Here is a 21,810-nt window from a genome sequence, read left to right as displayed (position 1 = left end):
TGCTCACTGCAGACGCCATAGGCAGTGTAGTCACTTGGTCAATTGCTAGTTAAGACTCACTATGGGCCAGGTGTGGTAGCTCACGCCCGTCATCCTAACGTTTAGGGAGGCTGAGGCAGGCAGATTGCCTGAGCTCAGGAGTTTGAGACCACCCTGGGGGTGACATGGTCAAACCCCATCTCTACTAAAATACAAAAAATTAACCAGGCTTGGTGGCATATGCCTGTAATTCCAGCTACTGGGAGGCTGAAGCATGAGAATTGCTTGAATCCAGAAAACAAAACCAAACCAAATAGCAACAACAAAAGATTTGCTTGAATCCGGAAGGCAGGTGGACGTTGCAGTGAGCTGAGATTGTGCCAGTGCACACCAGCTTGGGTGACAGAGTGAAAGTCTGTCTTAAAAAAAAAAAAAGACTCACTGTATCAGCTACTCACAGTTGACCCTGAAGATCTCTGGGAAGTAGTGACTCATGACTCATTTATTTATTAAGTTTTGCTGTTGCCCAAGCTAGTCTTGAACTCCTAGCCTCAAGCCATCCTCCCACCTTCAGCCTCCCAAAGTGTTGTGATTACAGGTGTGAGCCACCCCTCTCAGCCAAGAGCCCCTCTTTTAACTAGATGACGAACCTGGTTTCTGCTTTGGACAGGCTATTTAGTTCTCTGCCCATTTAGCCTCATGGTGGGAGAGGCGCTGGTGGGATTTTGGGTGAAAGCTGGTTGTGGTTCTTATAGGAGCTTCACGACACCTGAGGGAGGTGTGATCAGGCAGGACTGGCGTCTACACTGAGACTCAACTAGGGCAGGCTTCAGAAGCAGGGACTGAGCAGGGTGGGTGAGTGGATTTGGGGAGTTGGGGCCAAGCCTGAGGGCTGGGCAGAACCTTTCAAAGGTCAACACAATCCATGCCATAGTCTTTAGAGGGCCCTGATCTATTGGAAGTAAAATGCCCTAACTGCGCATGTCATCTGGAAGGAAACTTACAAAAACCTAAATCTGAGACTTGTCAGGAACGTGCTGCTGAGTCAAAGGGTTTTCCTGGCTCACCTCCATGGATGGCGAGGGTAGAAGGCAAGACCTGTCCTGGCTGAACCTGGCAGGTGGTGTAGGCAGAAGGCCCAGGTTTGGGGTATGGCAGGCAGGCAGGCAGGCGGTCAGGGAGGTGGGGTCCCAGTGCTGATGCAGAGGCAGTTGGCAAGGGCTTGGCCTCAGAACAAGGCAGGAGTCCAGCCGTAAGGATGACTTGCTGAGTCACCGGGCTGAGCTGGGCGCGGCACTCAGCCCCCCTGACTGGGCCCAGCTGGGGCAGCAGATGGTGGAGAGGCCTCAGCTGTGGGGAGTATGGGGGGTCATCAGTCAATGAGCCAATGGAGGCTGTTCCCAGAGCCTGCTTCCAACCTTGCATGGCCTTCTAGAGTTCAGATCTTCCCTGGGGGGGCCTCAGAGCCCTGTCCGTATCTCCGCTCAGAGCCCCAGCCCTTCCTTTTCTCCCATCTGGTTTCCTGGCCAGGTTTCTGCCCTGCAGAGAACCCACCAAGGGAGCAGTGGAAAAAGCTTCGCTTGGCAGTGAAGCCCCTACTCACTGTTCCATCCCTGGAGCTGGGGTGAAACAAGACTTGCCGCTGACCAGTAAACAACCAAGGCTTAAACCAGCCCGGCAGGTCAAGTGGGGAGCCCCTGGCACTGGTTACATTCCCTAGATCCCACACTGGATAGGAAAGTTGGGCCTCAGGCACTCTTCCCTCCTCTGCAGTCAGTGTGGATGAAGAGTCAGGCTCTGTTCCAAGTGCTTTATGTGCTAACTCGGTTTCTTTTTTTTTTTTTTATTTTAAGATAGGGTTTCGGCTGGGCGCGGTGGCTCAAGCCTGTAATCCCAGCACTTTGGGAGGCCGAGGTGGGTGGATCACGAGGTCAAGAGATCGAGACCATCCTGGTCAACATGGTGAAACCCTGTCTCTACTAAAATACAAAAAAATTAGCTGGGCGTGGTAGCACGTGCCTGTAATCCCAGCTACTCAGGAGGCTGAGGCAGGAGAATTGCCTGAACCCAGGAGGCGGAGGTTGCGGTGAGCCGAGATCGTGCCATTGCACTCCAGCCACGGTAACAAGAGCAAAACTCGATCTCAAAAAAAAAAAAAAAAAAAAAAAAAAAAAAAAAATGGGGTTTCAACATGATGGCCAGGCTGGTGTTGAACTCCTGACATCGGGTGATCCACCCACCTCGGCCTCCCAAAGTGCTAGGATTACAGGCATGAGCTACTGCGCCCGGGCTGCTAACTCAGTTGATGATTTTGTAGATGAAGAAATAGGCACGGGGTGGTCAAGGGACTTGCCCAAGATCACCGATCCCATAATGGTGAGAGCCAAGATCCAGGCATCCTGGCTGGGTGCAGTGGCTCCACCTGTAATCCCAGTGCTTTTAGAAGCTAAGGCTGGATGATGACTTAAGGCTAGGATTTTGAGACCAACCTGGACAACAAAGACCTTACACCTACAAAAAAACTAAATATTAGCTAGGTGTGGTGGTATGTACCTCCAGTCCCAGTTACTCAGGAGGCTGAGATGTTCCCTTGAGTTGAGGAGTTCAAGGCTGCAGTGAGCCATGATTATACCACTGCACTCCAGCCTGGGCAACAAAGAGAATTTATACCCTCCTCCCCACCCCCCAAAAACAGGTCCAGATCCAGGCAGTCCCAGCCCTCTGGACTCTAGGAAGTTGCCTTTCCAGAACTGCGCCCAGTATTGTAGAGCAACCGGGGAATGAAATCAAAGCTGAGCAGGACGGGGCATTGGAAGGAAAGACAAGGTCCCCTTAAGAGTGGCGAGAGGAGGGCCAGGCGTGGTGACTCACGCCTGTAATCCCAGCACTTTGGGAGGCCGAGGCAGGTGGATCACAAGGTGGGGAGTTCGAGACCAACCCAACCAACACCATCTCCATTGAAAATACCAAAATTAGCCAGGCGTGGTGGTGTGTGCCTGTAGTCCCACCTACTCAGGGGTGCTGAGGCAGAAGAATCGCTTGAACCCAGGAGGTAGAGGTTGCAGTGAGCTGAGATCACGCCACCACACTCCAGCCCCGACAGGTGACAGAGGAAGACTTGTCTCAGTAAAAAAAAAATGGCAAGCTGGGCCCAGTGGCTCACACCTGTAATACCAGCACTCTGGGAGGCCGAGGCGGGTGGATCATGAGGTCAAGAGATCGAGACCATCCTGGTAAGCATGGTGAAACCCCATCTCTACTAAAAATACAAAACTTAGCTGGGCATGGTGGCACGTGCCTGTAATCCCAGCTACTCAGGAGGCTGAGGCAGGAGAATCGCTTGAACCCAGGAGGTGGAGGTTTTGGTGAGTCGAGATCTCGCCATTGCATTACAGCCTGGGTAACAAAAGCGAAACTCCGTCTCAAAAAAAAAAAAAAAAAAAAAAAGGCAACTCCGATGTTAGACAAGCCACCCTCCTACAAATGAAGGGAAAGTAACTTTGAACAAAAATGAGCAACAGAAAAGTATCAAGTTCAGATCTCATACAAAGTTGCAAGATGAAAGAAGGAGCAGCAGAATGACCTGTGATGTGGAGTGTGCCAGGAAAACATCCAAACTGTAACCTCTTTCAAAATGAGGCAAGGCAGTAAGGAAACAATATAAAAACATGAAAACAGCCCATCAGAATTGTAAGCCCCGGCAGTTTGGTTCACAATGGGTGCCCCAATGACGGGACCGTGATGCCTCTCTAGAAAGACAGGACCAGGCCTCCCACCAGGGTTCTAGTCCCAACAGTACCACTAACTTGCTGTGTGGCCTTGAAGGATTCATTGTCCCTATCTGGGGCTCAACTATTTAGAACTCCATTGTCCAATATGGGATCAACCAGACATGTTTGGCAATTTAAAGCAAAATCACCTGGCTGTAGTAGCTCACACCTCTAATCCCAGCACTTTAGGAAGCCGAGACAGGAGGATTGCTTTAGCCCAGCAGTTCGAGACCAGCCTAGGCAACATAGCAGGACCTCATCTCTGCAGGAAAAAGAAAAGAAAAAATTTGCTAGGCCTGGTGGCATGTACCTGTAATCCCAGCTAATTGGGAGGTTGAGGTCGGAGGATTGCTTGCGGCTGGAGGTTGAGGCTGCAGTGAGCCATGATTGTGCCACTGCACTCCTGCCTGGGCAACAGAACAAGACCTTGTCTCAAAAAATAATTTAAAAATTTAGTTCCTCAGACGCACCAGTCACATTTTAATTTATTTTTTCCAAGACGGAGTATTGCTTTGTCTCCCAGAGCTAGAGTGCAATGATTAGATCTCTGCTCACTGCAACCTCTGCCTCCAGGGTTCAAGCAATTCTCCTGCCTCAGCCTCCCGAGTAGCTGGGATTACAGGTGTATGCCACCATGCCCAGCTAATTTTCGTATTTTTGGTAGAGACAAGGTTTCACCATGTTGACCAGGCTGGTCTCAAACTCCCGACCTCAGATGATCCACCTGCCTCGGCCTCCCAAAATGCTGTGATTACAGGCGTGGGCCATAGTGCCCAGCTGCTAGCCACATTTTAAGGGTTCAGGAGCCACGTGTGGATGTGGTTAGTCCAAAGATAGCATAGATTTAGAATACTTCCATCATTGTAGAAGTTTCCATTGGAAACTGCTGAGTTAAAGGGTTTTTAAACAAGGGGGACAGTGCAATGGTGTGGCCGTAAGGCAGTATGGGGTGATGGGGACTGTGGTAGGTGGGGAAGCTTGTCTTCCATCTAAAGGGGCGGCTGAGGCTTGACTGTAGGCTGTATTGCTGGTCTTCTAATTCTTCAAGTGAAGCAGGAATTGGGATTTTGTGAAGATTCACAATTTCTAAACAAAAAGTTGAAATTTTACGGATTGTAGGACCCAAGTATAACTCTTCTCTTAGGCTGTCTCCAGACTTTCTTCTGTAATTCATGGCTCCTGCCTGTTTTTCCTTGGCCAGGCCACTCCCTTGTTCCCCTTGCATTTCTCACCTGGGGTGGGAGGCTGGGCAGATGGTGGAATTGATGAAAAGCCACTTTTTTGTGACAGTCTCGCTCTGCCTCCCATAATGCTGGGATTACAGGGATGAGGCACTGTACCTGGCCAGACATTTTTGAGGCCACAACCAGACAAAAGAGCCTCCTCATCAGCTGGGTGCAGTGGCTCACGCCTGTAATCCCAGTACTTTGGGAGGCAGAGGCGAGCAGGCCAAGAGTTCGAGATGAGCCTGGGCAACATAATGAGACCTCATCTTTACCAAAAAATAAAAAATAAAAAGACATGGTGGCGTGCACCTGTAGTCTTAGCTATTCAGGAGGCTGAGGCTAGAGGATTGCTTGAGGCCAAGAGTTTGTGGCTTTTGTGAGCTATAATTGTACTACTGCACTCTAGCCTGAGCAATAGAATGAGACCCTGTCTCAAAAAATAAAGAAGCCTGACGTGAGTCTCTTAAGGGTGAGGCTCTGGAGCACCTAGCAAATGGTTCCATCTGTGTGACTCAAAGGGTCACGTCCAAAGTGCAAGGGGTGCTGGGGCCAGGGATGGGGCTTAGGTAGGGCATGTGGCACTCCGCTCAGGATTCAGAAGCAGATGGATGGGATGGGTGGAGTGTGACAATTATCTCCCGTCTCCTTCCTCTCCACCCCACCCTTGCTCACAACTGCGGAAGCTGAGGGTGAGAGAACTGGGGGTGAAGGGGTGAGAGTGATTTGCAGTTACTAATGCAGCTGGTCCTGTGGAAGCCTCAGTTCCATCTGGGATCCCCTTCATGCGGTGGGCCAGGTCTTCACATTCACCCCAGGATTACTGAAAGTGTAGAACAGGGGCCGGGCTGTAGACACAGCTCATGCAGACGTTTCCTTGTGTGTGTTTGTTATGGAATCCTAGCCACTGCACTACCTGAGGCAGACAGATATTCTTTGGCTATGGGCTGATGTTTGAATACAGCTGGGGACTCAGGATTCTCAAAGCCTGCCCCTGCCCCCGGAGGAGCCAGACAGCTCCTCAGAGCCACTGCCATTTACGTGCTAGACAAGGCCACGTCACTGCCTCCGTGGCTCCCCACTCTCCCAGCTTGCTGTATTTCTCCACCTTAGGGACTGGGAGTGCCTTGATCTGAAGCCCTTTGCAGTGCTGGTAGCAGTGTAGGGGGAAGTAGTTGATGGGAGTGAGGGAATGGAATGAGCAAGGAAGCCTGGGCCTCTGTGGCTCACTGCATCAAGCAGTTCTTGGCAAAGGTGTGGTCAGGATAGGCTGTGTCATCTTGGGTGGGGTGAAGATGGGGAGGGGTGGGCATGCGGCTATGGACAGGTAAGGGTGCGGTGGCCTGGCTGGAGGAGGCAGGGCCGTATCCCACCGGGGGCCTGTCTCCAGACTCATGCCTGCCCCAGCCCAGGCTCCCCAGGCTCATCCTGTGTCCTCTCCGTTACCTGCCAGTCATCTTCTGGTGAGCTCTGGGCTTAGGAGTCACCATGGCAACTGAAGAGTTCATCATCCGCATCCCCCCATACCACTACATCCACGTGCTGGACCAGAACAGCAACGTGTCCCGTGTGGAGGTCGGGCCAAAGACCTACATCCGGCAGGACAATGAGAGGTGGGTGTTGGGGAGGCTCGGGGCTGTCGGGGAGACTCAGGGCTGTGGGGGCCCATGAGTCTGGCTGGCACGATCATCCTTTTCCTCCTCCCTGTTCCTAAGCAGGAGTGGCCCTCGCTTGGGTCTCTCTCATTTGGTGTCCCCTGTCCCAGGTCCTCACGCCTCACACCTCTTCTCATCTTCCTGCAGGGTACTGTTTGTCCCCAGGCGCATGGTGACCGTCCCCCCACGCCACTACTGCACAGTGGCCAACCCTGTGTCGCGGGATGCCCAGGGATCGGTGCTGTTTGATGTCACAGGGCAAGTTCGGCTTCGCCACGCTGACCTCGAGATCAGGCTGGCTCAGGACCCTTTCCCCCTGTACCCAGGGGAGGTGCTGGAAAAGGTACCTGGCTTCCTCACTCCCTCTGTCCCACCCTACCTATGCTCCACCTGCCCTGGGCTCTGGACTGCTTTTTTTTTTAAAACATTTTTTTCTAGATGCTGTTAATTTTTTTTTTTTTTTTTCCAGGCGGCGGTTCGCTCTTGTCACCCAGGCTGGAGTGCAATGGCATGATCTCAGCTCACTGCAACCTCCGTCTCCTGGGTTCAAGCGATTCTCCTGCCTCAGCCTCCCGAGTAACTGGGATTACAGGCACCTGCCACCACACTCGGCTAATTTCTGTAGTTTTGGTAGAGACAGGGTTTCACCATGTTGGCCAGGCTGGTCTCAAACTCCTGACCTCAGGTGATCTGCCGACCTTGGCCTCCCAAAGTGCTGGAATTACAGGCATGAGCCACTGCACCTGGCCTATACTAAAGGGAAAACAAACCAGGGCAACGGGAGGGGTGGGCAGAGACACTTGCCGGCTCTCACCAGGGCTGGAATTGACTCACTGTACCTCCACTCACCTCCAGCCACCCCCGTCCTGCACAAATGCCCCAAACACACCTGCTTCTTTTCTGAGAACTGCCAGCCCATCTCATCCGCTAATTTCCCATGCTCCAGCGCCTGCCAGAAGTGCCCAGCCAGTCTGGCATTAAATAACATGTGCCAAGGTTAAGCACTTCATTCACCCAGTGCCAGACACTGGTGGGCAGTGCCAAAGCAGCAGTGACAAGCCCAGGCCTGGGCTGTGCCTATTCTAGGAGAAGCCGTCACCGGCCTGAACCTGTAGCCAGCCTCTTATCTCCCTTGGCCTCAGGCCTGGGCCTGAGCAGGTGAGCGTCCCACCTTCATTCCCTTACCTGTTCTCCCATCTTTACCTTCTGACCATTCAATGCTTTTTCACTGACTTTACTAACCTGTGCCACTTGATCCTGAATGCATAATGGCAGGACCTGGGCAGCTTTTAGGGACATTCATGTCCACTTAGGTGCAGACAGTTTTGGGGAAGAAGCGTGTGTGTAGAGAGAAAATGAAGAATAAGATGATACCCCTTAAGGAATCCAAGTGAAGAGTATATAGGGATTTTTGTACTTTTTTTTTTTTTTTTTTTTTTTTGAGACTGGATCTCTCGTTGCCTAGACCAGAGTGCGGTGGAATGATCAGAGCTTACTCAGCCTCGACCTCCTGCACTCAAACGATCCTTCTACCTTGTTCTCCCAAAATTCTGGGATTAGAGATGTGAGTCACCATGCCCTGCCTAAGCTTTCATTTTAAAGAATACATTCGGCCGGGCACAGTGGCTTATGCCTGTAATCCCAGCACTTTGGGAGGCTGAGGTGGGCAGAATACTTGAGGTCAAGAATTCAAGACCAGCCTGGCCAAATGGCGAAACCCCATCGCTACTAAACATACAACAATTAGCCACGTGTGGTGGCGTGCACCTGTAATCTCAGCTACTCAGGAGGCTGAGGCATGAGAATCCCTTGAACCTGGAGGCAGAAGTTGCAGTGAGCTGATATCATGCTACTGCATTCCAGCCTGGGTGACAAAGCAAGACTCTGTCTCGAAAAAAAAAAAAAAAAAAAAAAAAAGTAGCTGGGAGTAGTAACACACACTTGTAATCCCAGCTACTCAGGAGGCTGAGGTGGGAGGATCACATGAGCCTGGAAGGTTGAGGCTGCTGTGAGCCATGGTTATACCACTGCAGTCCAGCCTGGATCTGGATAACACAGAGAGACTCTGTCCCCTGCCCCCCACCCCCCAAAAAAGCCAGCTTTTCCTTTGAGCCCCAGTTTCAATTCAAAGGGCCTTCTCTAACTTCTCCTTCATCTGAATACCTTGAAGAACCTCTCACCCTGAGAGTATCTGTAGTCTGCTGGGACAGAATGATTGGCATTTGTATGTTATCACCCTGCTGGAACTTACACTTCATGAAGAAGGGATATGTTCTCGCCACCACAACCAGGGTGCCCTGTAGGAAAGGGATGAGCAGGGAAAGGCCCTCAGAGCAGCAAGCCTCCACCCTGCTCTCTAGCTGGTGTGTGGCCAGTGAGTGGAGTGGAGTCACTCTGCCCGCTCCTCCAGCCTGGGACCAGCCTCGTCAGAGTCAGGCGCAGGGCAGACTTCACTCAATACCAGAGTTCAAGTCTTCTGTTTCTCACAAGCTGTGTGATCTTGGTCATGTCTTCTGATCTTTTATTTTTATTTTTTTGAGACAAGGTCTTGCTCTGTCTCAAAAGAGACAGGCTGGAGTGCGGTGGTACAGTCATAGCTCACTGAAGCTTTAACCTCCTGGTCTCAAGTGATCCTCCTGCCTCAGCCTCCCGAGTAGCTGGGACTATAGGTGTGGACCACCATGCCTGGCTAATTTTTTTTTTTTTTTAAGAGATGGGGTTTTGCTATGTTGTCCAGGCTGGTCTTTAATGTCTGAGCTCAAGTGGTCCTCCTACCTCAGCCTCCCAAAGTGCTGGGACGACAGGCGTGAGCCACCGCGCCTGGCCTCTACCTCAGTCCTATTTCAGGACATGCAGAGATGGATGCTGTGGACCTGCCTCCAGAGTATCAGGCATGGCCCTGGTGTCACAGCACTGACTGTTCTGTGTCCCCACCTTCCTTCCCACTAGGACATCACACCCCTGCAGGTGGTTCTGCCCAACACTGCCCTCCATCTGAAGGCGCTGCTCGATTTTGAGGATAAAGATGGAGACAAAGTGGTGGCCGGAGACGAGTGGCTCTTCGAGGGACCTGGTAAGTTCTGTCTCCACGGAGCCTAAGTCGGGGTCGGGGGTCCCTGCCTTCCTGCCATAGCCCCGATACCTTCTGACCGTCACCTTCCATGTCCTCTTCCCTCCCCAGGCACGTACATCCCCCGGAAGGAAGTGGAGGTTGTGGAGATCATTCAGGCCACCATCATCAGGCAGAACCAGGCTCTGCGGCTGAGGGCCCGCAAGGAGTGCTGGGACCGGGATGGCAAGGAAAGGGTGACAGGTGGGGCACTGAGGGGCAATGATGGCAGGTGGGCAGGAGGGACCCCCACTGCAGGGAAAACATAGAAAAGTTAAGGAAAGCCTCCTGTAGCCCGAGAGAGGTGCTTTTCTGGTATCTCTCTTTTTTTTTTTTTTTTTTTTTTTTTTTTTTTTTTTTTTTTGAGACGGAGTTTCGCTCTTATTACCCAGGCTGGAGTGCAATGGCGCGATCTCGGCTCACCGCAACCTCCGCCTCCTGGGTTCAGGCAATTCTCCTGCCTCAGCCTCCTGAGTAGCTGGGATTACAGGCATGCGCCACCACGCCCAGCTAATTTTTTGTATTTTTAGTAGAGACGGGGTTTCACCATGTTGACCACGATGGTCTCGATCTCTTGACCTCGTGATCCACCCGCCTCGGCCTCCCAAAGTGCTGGGATTACAGGCTTGAGCCACCGCGCCCGGCCTGGTATCTCTTGAAAGCTGTTGAGGGCCACCCACTGCCATTCTTTCCCCACCCCCGCTTCATGCTGTTTCCACTTGGGCTGGAAAATGTGACCATGATCATCGGGCCTGACATAGCTTTTCCTTCCCCGACCTTCACCATGAGCTGTGGGTGGTGGCGATGTCTTATATGATTCTGAATGAACAAAGCACATGGTTAAACACAGTTGACAAACGTGGGCCAGCAGGTATGGTGGCTCACACCTGTCATCTCAGCACTTCGCCTAGATGGTGGATTGCCTGAGCCCAGGAGCTCAAGACCAGCTTGAGCAACACAGTGAGACCCCGTCTCTACAAATAATTTTAAAATTAGCTGGACATTGTGGCACATGTCTGTAGTCCCAGCTACTTGGAAGGCTGAAGTGGGAGGATTGCTTGAGCCTAGGAGGTGGAGGTCGCAGTGCGCTGTGATCGCACCACTGCATTCCATCCTGGGCAACAGAGGTACTACCTCGAGCCACTGCCATTCCCATTTTCTGTATAACAAAACTGGGACACAGAACGCAGGTTGCTTGTCCTAGGTTGTGGCCAGGCAGGGAGAGGCTGGGACCTGCATCCAGGCACTCTGGCTTCTCCAATAAACCCAAGGACATCCACAGCTCTACCAGAGGCAGTTCTGCTGCCCGTTTTAGAAGGACAAAGGTTGGTCTTTGGAGCTTAGAGAAGGCAAAGCATGCTGTTGGCATAGCAGCAACTTGGGCCTCTTAGGAAGGCTTTTAGGCCAGGTGCAGTGGCTCACGCCTGGAATCCCAGCACCTTGGGAGGCCAAGGTGGGTGGGTCACTTGTGGCCGGGAGTTTGAGACCAGCTTGGGCAACATGGTGAAACCCCATCCGTACAAAAAATACAAATAATAGCCAGGCATTGTGGTACGTGCCTGTAATTCCAGCTACTCAAGAGGCTGAGGGCTTGAGAATCAGTTGAACTCAGGAGGCTGAGGTTGCAGTGAGCTGAGATCGCAGCCTGGGTGACAGAAGGAGACTCTGTCTCAAAAAAAAAAAAAAAAGGGCCGGGCGCGGTGGCTCAAGCCTGTAATCCCAGCACTTTGGGAGGCCGAGGCGGGTGGATCACGAGGTCGAGAGATCGAGACCATCCTGGTCAACATGGTGAAACCCCGTCTCTACTAAAAATACAAAAAACTAGCTAGGCATGGTGGCGCGTGCCTGTAATCCCAGCTGCTCAGGAGGCTGAGGCAGGAGAATTGCCTGAACCCAGGAGGCGGAGGTTGCGGTGAGCCGAGATCGCGCCATTGCACTCCAGCCTGGGTAACAAGAGCGAAACTCCGTCTCAAAAAAAAAAAAAAAAAAAAAAAAAAGGCTTTTAAAATTCAACTGGGGTGGGAGTTTGTTTTCCTCTGGCTTCAAAGAAGTGAATAAGAGAACCACAGTCAGGACCTTGAGCCTGGGCTGGTGACGTCTCTTTGCCAGTGAAATCTGCCAATCCCCTGAGCCTAGGCTGTGGGAGAGGCAGGTGGGGAGAAGGCTGGGGGACCCTTGTCGCTTACCCTCCACTCTCGGCCCAGGAGAAGAATGGCTGGTCACCACGGTGGGGGCGTACCTCCCAGCGGTGTTTGAGGAAGTCCTGGATTTGGTGGATGCCGTGATCCTTACAGAAAAGGTTGGTGCTATGGCGGCTGTCGTTTAAGGGACCTGGGGCTAGGGAACCTTCCGAGAGGCAGAGAATAGTGGTAGGATGGCATGAGAGTAAAAGAGAAGTAATAATTTTAGGGTCACTTAAAAAAAATTCAGAGATCAGATTACCTGAGGAGTATTCTGGATCATCTGAAGGGTGAAACAGTCCTTCCTGGGCCAGGCGAAGTGGCTCGTATCTGTAATCTCAGCAATTTGGGAGGCTGAGGTGGGAGAATTACTTGAGGCCAGAAGTCTGAGACTAGCCTGGGCAACATAGTGAGAATTCACCTCTACAGAAAATTTTAAAACTAGTTGGGTGTAGTGGAGCATGCCTATAGTCCCAGCTACTCCAGAGGCTGAGGTAGGAGAATCGCTTGAACCTGGGAGGCAGAGGTTGCAGTGAGCCATGGTCATGCCACTACACTCTAGCCTGGGAGACAGAGAGTCTTGCTCTGTCTCCCAGGATGGAGTGTAGTGGCATGACCATGGGGAGGCCAAGGTGGGTGGATCACCTGAAGTCAAGAGTTTGAGACCAGACTGGCCAACATGGCAAAACCCTATCTCTACTAAAAATACAAAAAGTAGCCAGATGTGGTGGTGCCTGTAATCCCAGCTACTCCGGAGGCTGAGGCAGGAGAATCGCTTGAACCCAGGAGGTGGAGGTTGCAGTGAGCCAAGATTGTACCATTGCACTCCTGCTTAGGCAACAAGAATGAAACTCCAACTCAAAACCAAAAAATTTTAAAACGGCCTGGATTGGTAGAAATTTCCTCTGAGACCTGGAAGCATTTGGTGGCTAATGGGCTCGCAGATACCCTCAAGTTGGAGGCAGGTCACTCAGATACCCAAACCTTGCTCTGCAGACAGCCCTGCACCTCCGGGCTCGGCAGAACTTCCAGGACTTCAGGGGAGTGTCCCGCCGCACTGGGGAGGAGTGGCTGGTGACAGTGCAGGACACGGAGGCCCACGTGCCAGATGTCCACGAGGAGGTGCTGGGGGTTGTGCCCATCACCACCCTGGGCCCCCGCAACTACTGTGTGATTCTCGACCCCGTCGGACAGGATGGCAAGAATCAGCTGGGGCAGAAGCGCGTGGTCAAGGTGAGGCCCCGGCACCCCCTACAGAGGATGACCCTGGGAGGTGAATGCCCTCGAGTGGCACGAGGCCCTCTGCCCTTTCTCCCTTCTTTCCTTCAGATGCACGTTCTAGGAACACCTTCTGTGCCTTTGCATGCTTAGTTGTCGCACGCCTGACACACTGGCCCATTTGAGTCCTGGCAGCCTTCAACTTACCCTTCAGACCTGAAGTTACTTCCCCTTCTGGGAAGGCCTTCTGGCTGCCCCCCAGCCCAAGACCCTGAAACTCTGACACAGTCATGTGTCACTTAACAATGGGGATGCATTCTGAGAAATGGTCGTTAGATAATTTTGTCTTTGTGCAAAAGAGTACATTTACGTAAACCTAGATGGCACAGCCTACTATACACCTAGGCTAGATGACGTAGCCTGCCCTGAGGCTGCCCACCTGCGCAGCATGTGATTGTCCTGAATACTGCAGGCAGCTGAACGCAATGGTAAGTACTTGCGTATATAACCATAGAAAAGGTACTGTAAAAACACAGTATAAGGCCAGCTGCAGTGGCTCATGCCTGACCCAGCAGCTGGGAGGCTGCTGGGTGGATCCCAGCACTTTGGGAGGCTGACATAGGTGGATCACTTGAGGTCAGCAGTTTCAAGACCAGCCTGGCCAACATTGGGAAATCCTGTCTCAATGCAAAAGTGTGCTGGGTGTGGTGGCACACACATGTAGTTCCAGTTACTTGGGAGGCTGAGGCACAAGAATCACTTGAACCCAGGAAGTCCAGCCTGCAGTGAGCCAAGATTGTGCCATTGGACTCCAGCCTGGGTGACAGAGGGAGACTGTCTCAAAAAAAAAAAAAAAAAAAAAAAAAAAAAAACCAAGAAAATCCCAAAGCTCCATTATAATCTTACAGGACCACTTTGTGCAGTCAGTAGTGGACTGAACTAGCACACGGTGACTATTTCACATCTTTTATGTTCTGGTGTTGGCTTCGCTTTGTCATCTTTTGTAAAACAGACCTCTTGGTGTACCTCTCCCACCCCGTACCTTATCCCCTCTCCGAACTATATGTGGGAATACCAGGAGGTGCCAAACTCGTTCTGTAAAGGGGGCTGGGTGGTAGATATTCCAGGCTCCGTGAGTCATTTCCGGCGAAAGTTCTTCAACTCTGCTGTTATGTCAGGAAATCAGCATGGGCAGTATGTAAACAAGTGAATACTGCTGCATTCCTGGAATATTTTATTTGCAAAAACAGGAGGCAGAAAAAGTAGAAATAAGCCAGGCGCGGTGGCTCACGCCTGTAATCCCAGCACCTTGGGAGGCCAAGGCGGGTGGATCATGAGGTCAAGAGATCGAGACCATCCTGGTGAACATGGTGAAACCCTGTCTCTACTAAAAATACAAAAAATTAGCTGGGTATGATGGCGCGTGCCTGTAATCCCAGCTACTCAGGAGGCTGAGGCAGGAGAATTGCCTGAACTCAGGAGGCAGAGGTTGTGATGAGCCAAGATCGCGCCATTGCACTCCAGCCTGGGTAACAAGAGCGAAACTCCGTCTCAAAAAAAAAAAAAAAAAGTAGAAATAGGCCGGGGGCAGTGGCTCACACCTGTAATCCCAGCACTTTGTGAGGCCAAGGTGGGCGGATCACCTGAGGTCAGGAGTTGGAAACCAGCCTGGCCAACATGGTGAAATCCCATCTCTACTAAAAATACAAAAAGATTATCTGGGCATGGTATCAGGCACCTGTAATCCCAGCTACTCTGGAGGCTGAAGCAGGAGAATCACTTGAACCTGGAAGGAGGAGGTTGCAGTGAGCCAAGATTGCACCGCTGCACTCCAGCCTGAGTGACAGAGTGAGACTCTGTCTCAGAGAAAAAAAAAAAAAAAAAAAGAGTAGAAATAACCCAATTGTACACCATTTAACGAATAGATAAAAAATTGTGGCATATGCATACAATGGAATATCATTCAGTCATAAGAAAGTAATGGCAGGCCAGGCACAGCAGCTCATGACTATAATCCCAGCTCTTTGGGAGGCTGAGGCAGAGGATTACTTGAAGCCAGGAGTTAGACAGTAGCCCTGGGTAACATAGCGAGACTCTATTTTTACTTTTTTTTGGAAACAATCTCGCTTTGTCACCCAGGCTGGAGTGCAGTGGCGTGATCCCGGCTCACTGCAACCTTTTCCTCCCGGATTCAAGCAATTCTCCTGCCTCAGTCCCTCAAGTAGCTGGGATTACAGGTGCCTGCCACCACACCCAGCTAATTTTTGTGTTTTTAGTAGAGATGGGGTTTCGCCATGTTGGCCAGGCTGGGCGAGACCCCACTTCTACAAAAATGTTTAAAAACTGGCCAGGCATGGGGGCACACTGGTAGTCTCAGCTACTTGGGAGGCTGAAGTGGGAAAATTACTTGATTCCAGGAAGTGGAGACTATCGTGCCACTGTACTCCAGCCTGAGGCAACAGACTGAGATCCTGTCTCTAGGAAAAAGAAAACAATGAAATGACATATATGCTACAACATGGATTAAAATTGATAAACATGATAAGTGAAAGAAGCTGGCTGGGCGTGGTGGCTCACACCTGTAATTCTAACACTTTGGGAGGCGGAGGCAGGCAGATCACCTGAGGTCAGGAGTTCAGACCAGCCGTGCCAACATGGTGAAACCCCATCTCTACTGAAATACAGTAATTAGCCAGGCATGATTGCAGGTGCCTGTAATCCTAGCTACTCAGGAGGTTGAGATAGGAGAATCGCTTAACTGGAGACGGTGGTTGCAGTGAGCCAAGATCGCGTCACTGCACCCCAGCCTAGGCAGCTGAGCAAGACTCTGTCTCAAACAAAACAAAACAAACAAAAAAAAAACACAACAGACATCAAAGACCACATATTGCATGATTCCATTTATATGAAATGTCCAGAATAGGTAAAGAAAATAGACGAGTGGTGGGTAGGGTGGGTGGGGAGTAGCAGTACCTTCTACTACTAGAAGGTACAGGATTTATTTTCAGGGTGATGATGGAAATATTCTCGACTTACGTAGTAGTGATGGGTGGACAAATTTGAGCATACTAAAACAACTGAATTGTATACTCTAGATGGGAAAATTTCATATGTGGATTATAGCTCAATAAAAATTTTAAAAAACAGGCGATGCTGGGCTTGGTGGCTCATGTCTATAATCTTAGCACTTTGGGAGGCCGAGGCGGGTGGATTGCTTGAGCCCAGGATTTTGAAACAAGCCTAGGCAACATGATGAAACCCCGTCTCTACCAAGCATACAAAAATTAGCTGGGTGCAGTGACACGCATCAGTAGTCCCAGCTCCTTCGGAGGCTGAGGTGGCAGGATTGCTTGAGCCTGGAAGGCTGAGGCTGCAGTGAGCTGAGATGGTGCCACTGCACTCCAGCCTGGACAACAGAACAAGATCCTATCACCACCCCCCCGCCACAAAAAGAAAAAAGCGGAATCCAGATTTGGCCTGAAAACCAGAACTCGTCAAGCCTTAGGTTACACCCTCTCTAGAAAACAAAGCCTGGGAGAAAGGAGAAAAAAAGAGGCTGATTTTTAATGGTTTCGTTTGTGCAGATCCAGGACCTGACAGTTGATGGAATCTTTCAAGGACCCATTTGACCAGATGAGATTTGGCAGGCATTGCGTAGAGCCTCCCCGTATTATGATGTGGGGGTGGGGGCGTGCTTCTGGGGCTCCTGTCCTCCACACAGGCCTGAGGCAGCACGGGGCTGGGGAGGTGCCATCTGAGGCATCTGCAAGCCTAAAGGCACTGGCGCTAACCTCTCGTCTCTCCATTAGGGAGAGAAGTCTTTTTTCCTCCAGCCAGGAGAGCAGCTGGAACAAGGCATCCAGGATGTGTACGTGCTGTCGGAGCAGGAGGGGCTGCTGCTGAGGGCCCTGCAGCCCCTGGAAGAGGAGGAGGATGTGGAGAAGGTCTCGCGCCAGGCTGGGGACCACTGGCTCATCCGCGGACCCCTGGAGTATGTGCCGTCTGCCAAGGTGGAGGTGGTGGAGGAGCGCCAGGCCATCCCTCTAGATGAGAACGAGGGCATCTATGTGCAGGATGTCAAGACCGGAAAGGTAATGGCTGGGGGTGGGCAGCAGTGCTGGCACGCGGCTGTGGCCTTGGCCTTGGTGGCGGCTTCCTCTGGATACCTGGGAGAGGTGGGTGGGGACTTCAGCAGATGGAGAGCCGCATCGGGTAGGCTGTCTGGTTGGGGGAGGGCACTCCATGGAGTATTTGCCATCCTGCCTTAAATATCTCGTTTGAAATGTTAGAACTGGCTGGGTGCGGTGGCTCACTCCTGTAATCCCAGCACTTTGGGAGGCCAAGGTGGGTGGATCACCTGAGGTCAGGAGTTCAAGACCAGCCTGGCCAACATGGTGAAACCCCATTTTTACTAAAAAGACAAAAATGAGCCAGGCAGGGTGGTGGTCCGAGTAGTCTCAGCTGCCCGGGAGGCTGATGCAGGAGAATTGCTTGAATCCAGGAGGCAGAGGTTACAGTGAGCCAAGATCACACCACTGCACTCTGGCCGGGACAACAGAGTGAGACTCCATCTTAAAAATAAAAAAAAGTTAGAAGCTCCCCTAAGAAGACAAGCAGGGGTTTAGGACAGGGACCCTGTCTCACAGCAGACCTGGTCCCCAGCATAAAGATCTAATGGAGTGGCCAGGGAAGGAAGGACCTCCTCCCCCATGCCCATATGCCAGTAGAATCTTGCATTTTTGCTACTTCACCTAAAACCTTGACCTTGATTTCACCTTGGGCCACATCTCCAGCCTTCCCTAAGAATCCAAGCTGGAAGTCCAGCTGGGAACCCGAGGGAGTGTCCGTGTACACGGCCTACTTCACAGTCCCTGGAGTGCCCTCCAAACTGCCCCTTGAAGGAAGATTCTTTTTTTTTTTTTTCTGAGATGGAGTCTCACTCTGTCGCCCAGGCTGGAGTGCAGTGGCACTATCTTGGCTCACTGCAACCTCTACCTCCTGGATTCAAATGACTCTCCTGCCTCAGCCTCTTGAGTAGCTGGGACTATAGGCATCTGCCACCACGTTCAGCTAATTTATTTTTAGAATAGACAGGGTTTCACTGTGTTGCCTAGGCTGGTCTCAAACTCCTGAGCTTAGGCAGTCCACCCACCTCGGCCTCCCAAAGCCGAGTAATCCTGTAATGTACTAGGATTACAGGCATGAGCCACCACGCCCAGCCAGAAAATTCTAGAAATAACATTGAGCACCTTCTCTGTGCAAGGGCTGTTTGAGGTAGATGTGGGAGATGTCATTCACCCTTTCACCCCTGGAAGTAGCCACTCTCAAGTCTACTTGACAGAGGAGGAAATTGAAGCCCTAGAGGTGAGGTAGTTAGCCCACAACTACGGGGCCAGCAGATGGCAGATGTGGGGTGGACCCTGCCCTCCCCACGGAGGCCATGTTTAACCTTGCACCGCACTTTCCCTGGACGGGCTGAGCTTCGGGACCGCTGGGCAAGTCTCCCTCCCTTCCACTGTCACCGGCCCCATCCGTCCCTGTCTTCACCCCAAGGTTCGAGCCGTGATAGGAAGCACCTACATGCTGACGGAGGACGAAGTCCTGTGGGAGAAGGAGCTGCCTCCCGGGGTGGAGGAGCTGCTCAACAAGGGGCAGGACCCTCTGGCGGACAGGGGTGACACTGGCACAGCTCAGAGCTTCCAGCCCTCCGTGCCCCGGAACAAGACCCGCGTGGTCAGCTACCGCGTGCCCCACAACGCTGCCGTGCAGGTGTATGACTACCGAGCGAAGCGAGCCCGGTGAGCACCGGTGGGGCCCGGCTGGGTGTGGGGACGGCTCTCCATGGGTCTGGCTCTGACCCCCAGCTCTCTCTGCAGTGTGGTCTTTGGGCCTGAGCTGGTGTCGCTGGGTCCTGAGGAGCAGTTCACGGTGCTGTCCCTCTCAGCCGGGCGGCCCAAGCGTCCCCACGCCCGCCGTGCGCTCTGCCTGCTGCTGGGGCCTGACTTCTTCACAGACGTCATCACCATTGAAACGGCGGATCATGCCAGGCTGCAACTGCAGCTGGCCTACAACTGGTAAAAACAGGGATCAGGCGCGGGGTGCACTACTGAAATTCCAGCACTCTGGGAGGCTGGTGGGGGAGGATCGCTTGAGCCCAGGAGGTCCAGGCTACAGTGAGCCATGATGCCCCCACTGTACTCCAGCCTAGGTGACAGAGCAAGACCCTGTCTCAAACCAAACCGAGTGGGGAGCAGTGGGTGAGGGCTCCTGCTGGATACAGCCCAGGAACCCCAAGAAAAAGAGGTGCCTGGTCAAGTGCTGGGCTCCTCATGACAGCAGGACACTTCCTTTAGTCCCGAGGTCAAGAGGGAACCCGGAAAGTCATGAAAATACAGGGAAGCCTGGGCTCACCTCCTGGGATCAGGACTCGGGGACCCAGTAGCAAGACACTACACAGTTAAGCTCCCTTCGTGCCTGCAGCCAAATGCTTAACGCCAGGCTGTTAAAAGATGCAAGGGACACACCCAGCGGAAGTGGGCGGTGCCAGCGGGCAGTGAGAACACATGCTCTGAAACTGACCACCCTGGCCTGTGCCCCTGCCCTGCTGTTTGCAGCCTGTGTACCTGGGCAAGGGACAGGGTGCTTTCCTCAGTTTCTCCATCAGTAACATGAAGAAGAGAGCATTACTTCCTTCACAAAGCTGTTGAAAGGATGCAACGAGCATTAGAACAGTGCCCCAAACATGGTCAGCGCTCAGTGGCAGCTATTAGGATTAGGTGAGATAAGTCATGTACAGAAACAGTGTTCATGACCAGGGACGGTGCCCTGTGAACCCAGCACTTTGGGAGGTTGAGGCAGGAGGACTGCTTGAGGCTAGAAGTTTGAGACCAGGCTGGGCAACATAGCAAGACCCTGTCTCTACAAAAAAAAAATTTAAACTAGCTCCGCATGGTAGCTGTCTGTAGACCCAACTACTTGGGAGGCCGAGGTGGAAGAATTTGAGGGTGCCCAGGAATTTGAGGGTGCAGTGAGCTATGATTGTGCCGCTACACTCTGGCCTGGACAACAGAGGGAGACTCTGTCTTGAAGGAAGGAAGGAAAAAAAAAAAAGAAAGAAAAGCAGCTAGGCGCGGTGGCTCATGCCTGTAATCCCAGCACTTTGGGAGACCGAGGCAGGCAGATCACTTGAGGTCAAGACCAGCCTGGCCAATGTGGTGAAACCCTGTCTCTACTAAAAATACAAAAATTAGCTAGATGCGGTAGTGGGCACCTGTAATCCTACTCAGGGGGCTGAGGCAGGTGAATCGCTTGAACCTGGGAGGTGGAGGTTGCAGTGAATCGAGATTATGCCACTGCACTCCAGCCTGGGAGACAGAGCGAGATTCTGTCTCCCAAAAAGAATCTTTAACACTTCCAAGCATGTCCCTCACCTCTTAGCGGGAAGCAGCCAGTGTCCGGATGGCGGCAGACAGCTGCTGACATATTCCCAGGCACTATAGCATCACAGCCGAGAGCACAGGCCCCTGGGGCAGCTGCCTGGTCCAGCTTTCTGGCTTGCCACATGTTATATGGCCTTGGATCAGTCACTTGACCTCTCTGGACCTCTACTTCCTCATCTGCAAAATGGGGGTGATGATCATTACCATCTCATAGGGTGGCTGAGTGGATTAAAGGAGAGCATGTGTTTTGTTAGGCCCGTGCCAGGCATACATTAGCATTCTCCATTGTGAGAGACCCTGCCCGGCCATAGAGGGTGGGTGTTGAAGTTCTTCTCCGAGAGTTGCTGGCCGGATGTGATCACACCTGTAATTCCAGCACTTTGGGAGGCTGAGACAGGAGTGTCACCTGAGCCCAGGAGTTCAAGACCAGCCTGGTGAACATGGCAAAACCTTATTTCTTAAAAAAAAAAAAAAAAAAAGATCCCTGGGTGAAAGCGGAAAGCGGTTTTCCCATTCTGGGCCTGTTTGTTCACAGGCACTTCGAGGTGAATGACCGGAAGGACCCCCAGGAGACAGCCAAGCTCTTTTCAGTGCCAGACTTTGTAGGCGACGCCTGCAAGGCCATCGCGTCCCGGGTGCGGGGGGCTGTGGCCTCTGTCACTTTCGATGACTTCCATAAGAACTCGGCCCGCATCATTCGCACTGCCGTCTTTGGCTTTGAGACCTCGGAAACCAAGGGCCCCGATGGCATAGCCCTGCCCAGGCCCCGGGATCGGGCTGTCTTCCCGCAAAATGGGCTGGTGGTCAGCAGCGTGGATGTGCAGTCAGTAGAGCCCGTGGACCAGAGAACTCGGGACGCCCTGCAGCGCAGCGTCCAGCTGGCCATTGAGATCACCACCAACTCCCAGGAAGCAGCAGCCAAGTGAGTGAGGCCGGGAACCTGGCTGCCCACCATGCCCATGGCAGGCCACTGCCGGGACCTGGATAATCTGGTGTTCCCTATGGACTGCCTGCTGCCATCCCCACCCCGAGGGATCTATTCCCTAGCTGACAGATCAGGTGACCCACTTAAAATGTGAAACAGGCTGGGCGCACTGGCTCATGCATGTAATCCCAGCGCCGTGGGAGGCCGAGGCGGGAAGATCACTTGAAGCCAGGAGTTTGAGGCTGCAGCGAGACATGATTGTGCCACTGTACTCCAGGCTGGGCAACAGGCCTGGGAGACAGACCCTGTCTC

The 21,810-nt window shown here is 52.3% G+C and overlaps 1 protein-coding gene across 1 annotated transcript in view; it reads left to right on the top strand.

Moving 5' to 3' along the window:
• The window catches only part of MVP (major vault protein), a 29,366-nt gene that overhangs the window by 4,020 nt on the left and 3,536 nt on the right, over positions 1-21,810 (top strand). The window contains exons 2-11 of the mRNA XM_003930086.4: positions 6,426-6,585; positions 6,775-6,970; positions 9,577-9,700; positions 9,809-9,940; positions 11,941-12,035; positions 12,913-13,149; positions 16,944-17,225; positions 18,688-18,932; positions 19,011-19,208; positions 21,109-21,495. Coding sequence (XP_003930135.3) covers positions 6,461-6,585; positions 6,775-6,970; positions 9,577-9,700; positions 9,809-9,940; positions 11,941-12,035; positions 12,913-13,149; positions 16,944-17,225; positions 18,688-18,932; positions 19,011-19,208; positions 21,109-21,495 — 2,021 coding nt within the window. The 5' untranslated portion in view covers positions 6,426-6,460. The remainder of the gene's footprint in view (positions 1-6,425; positions 6,586-6,774; positions 6,971-9,576; positions 9,701-9,808; positions 9,941-11,940; positions 12,036-12,912; positions 13,150-16,943; positions 17,226-18,687; positions 18,933-19,010; positions 19,209-21,108; positions 21,496-21,810) is intronic.

This window comes from Saimiri boliviensis, chromosome 12 (genome assembly GCF_048565385.1).
Source record: "Saimiri boliviensis isolate mSaiBol1 chromosome 12, mSaiBol1.pri, whole genome shotgun sequence".
In the NCBI taxonomy this organism is placed as follows: domain Eukaryota; kingdom Metazoa; phylum Chordata; class Mammalia; order Primates; family Cebidae; genus Saimiri; species Saimiri boliviensis.
Note: the sequence above shows the minus strand (reverse complement) of the source record. Positions and strands in the feature narration are given on the sequence as shown.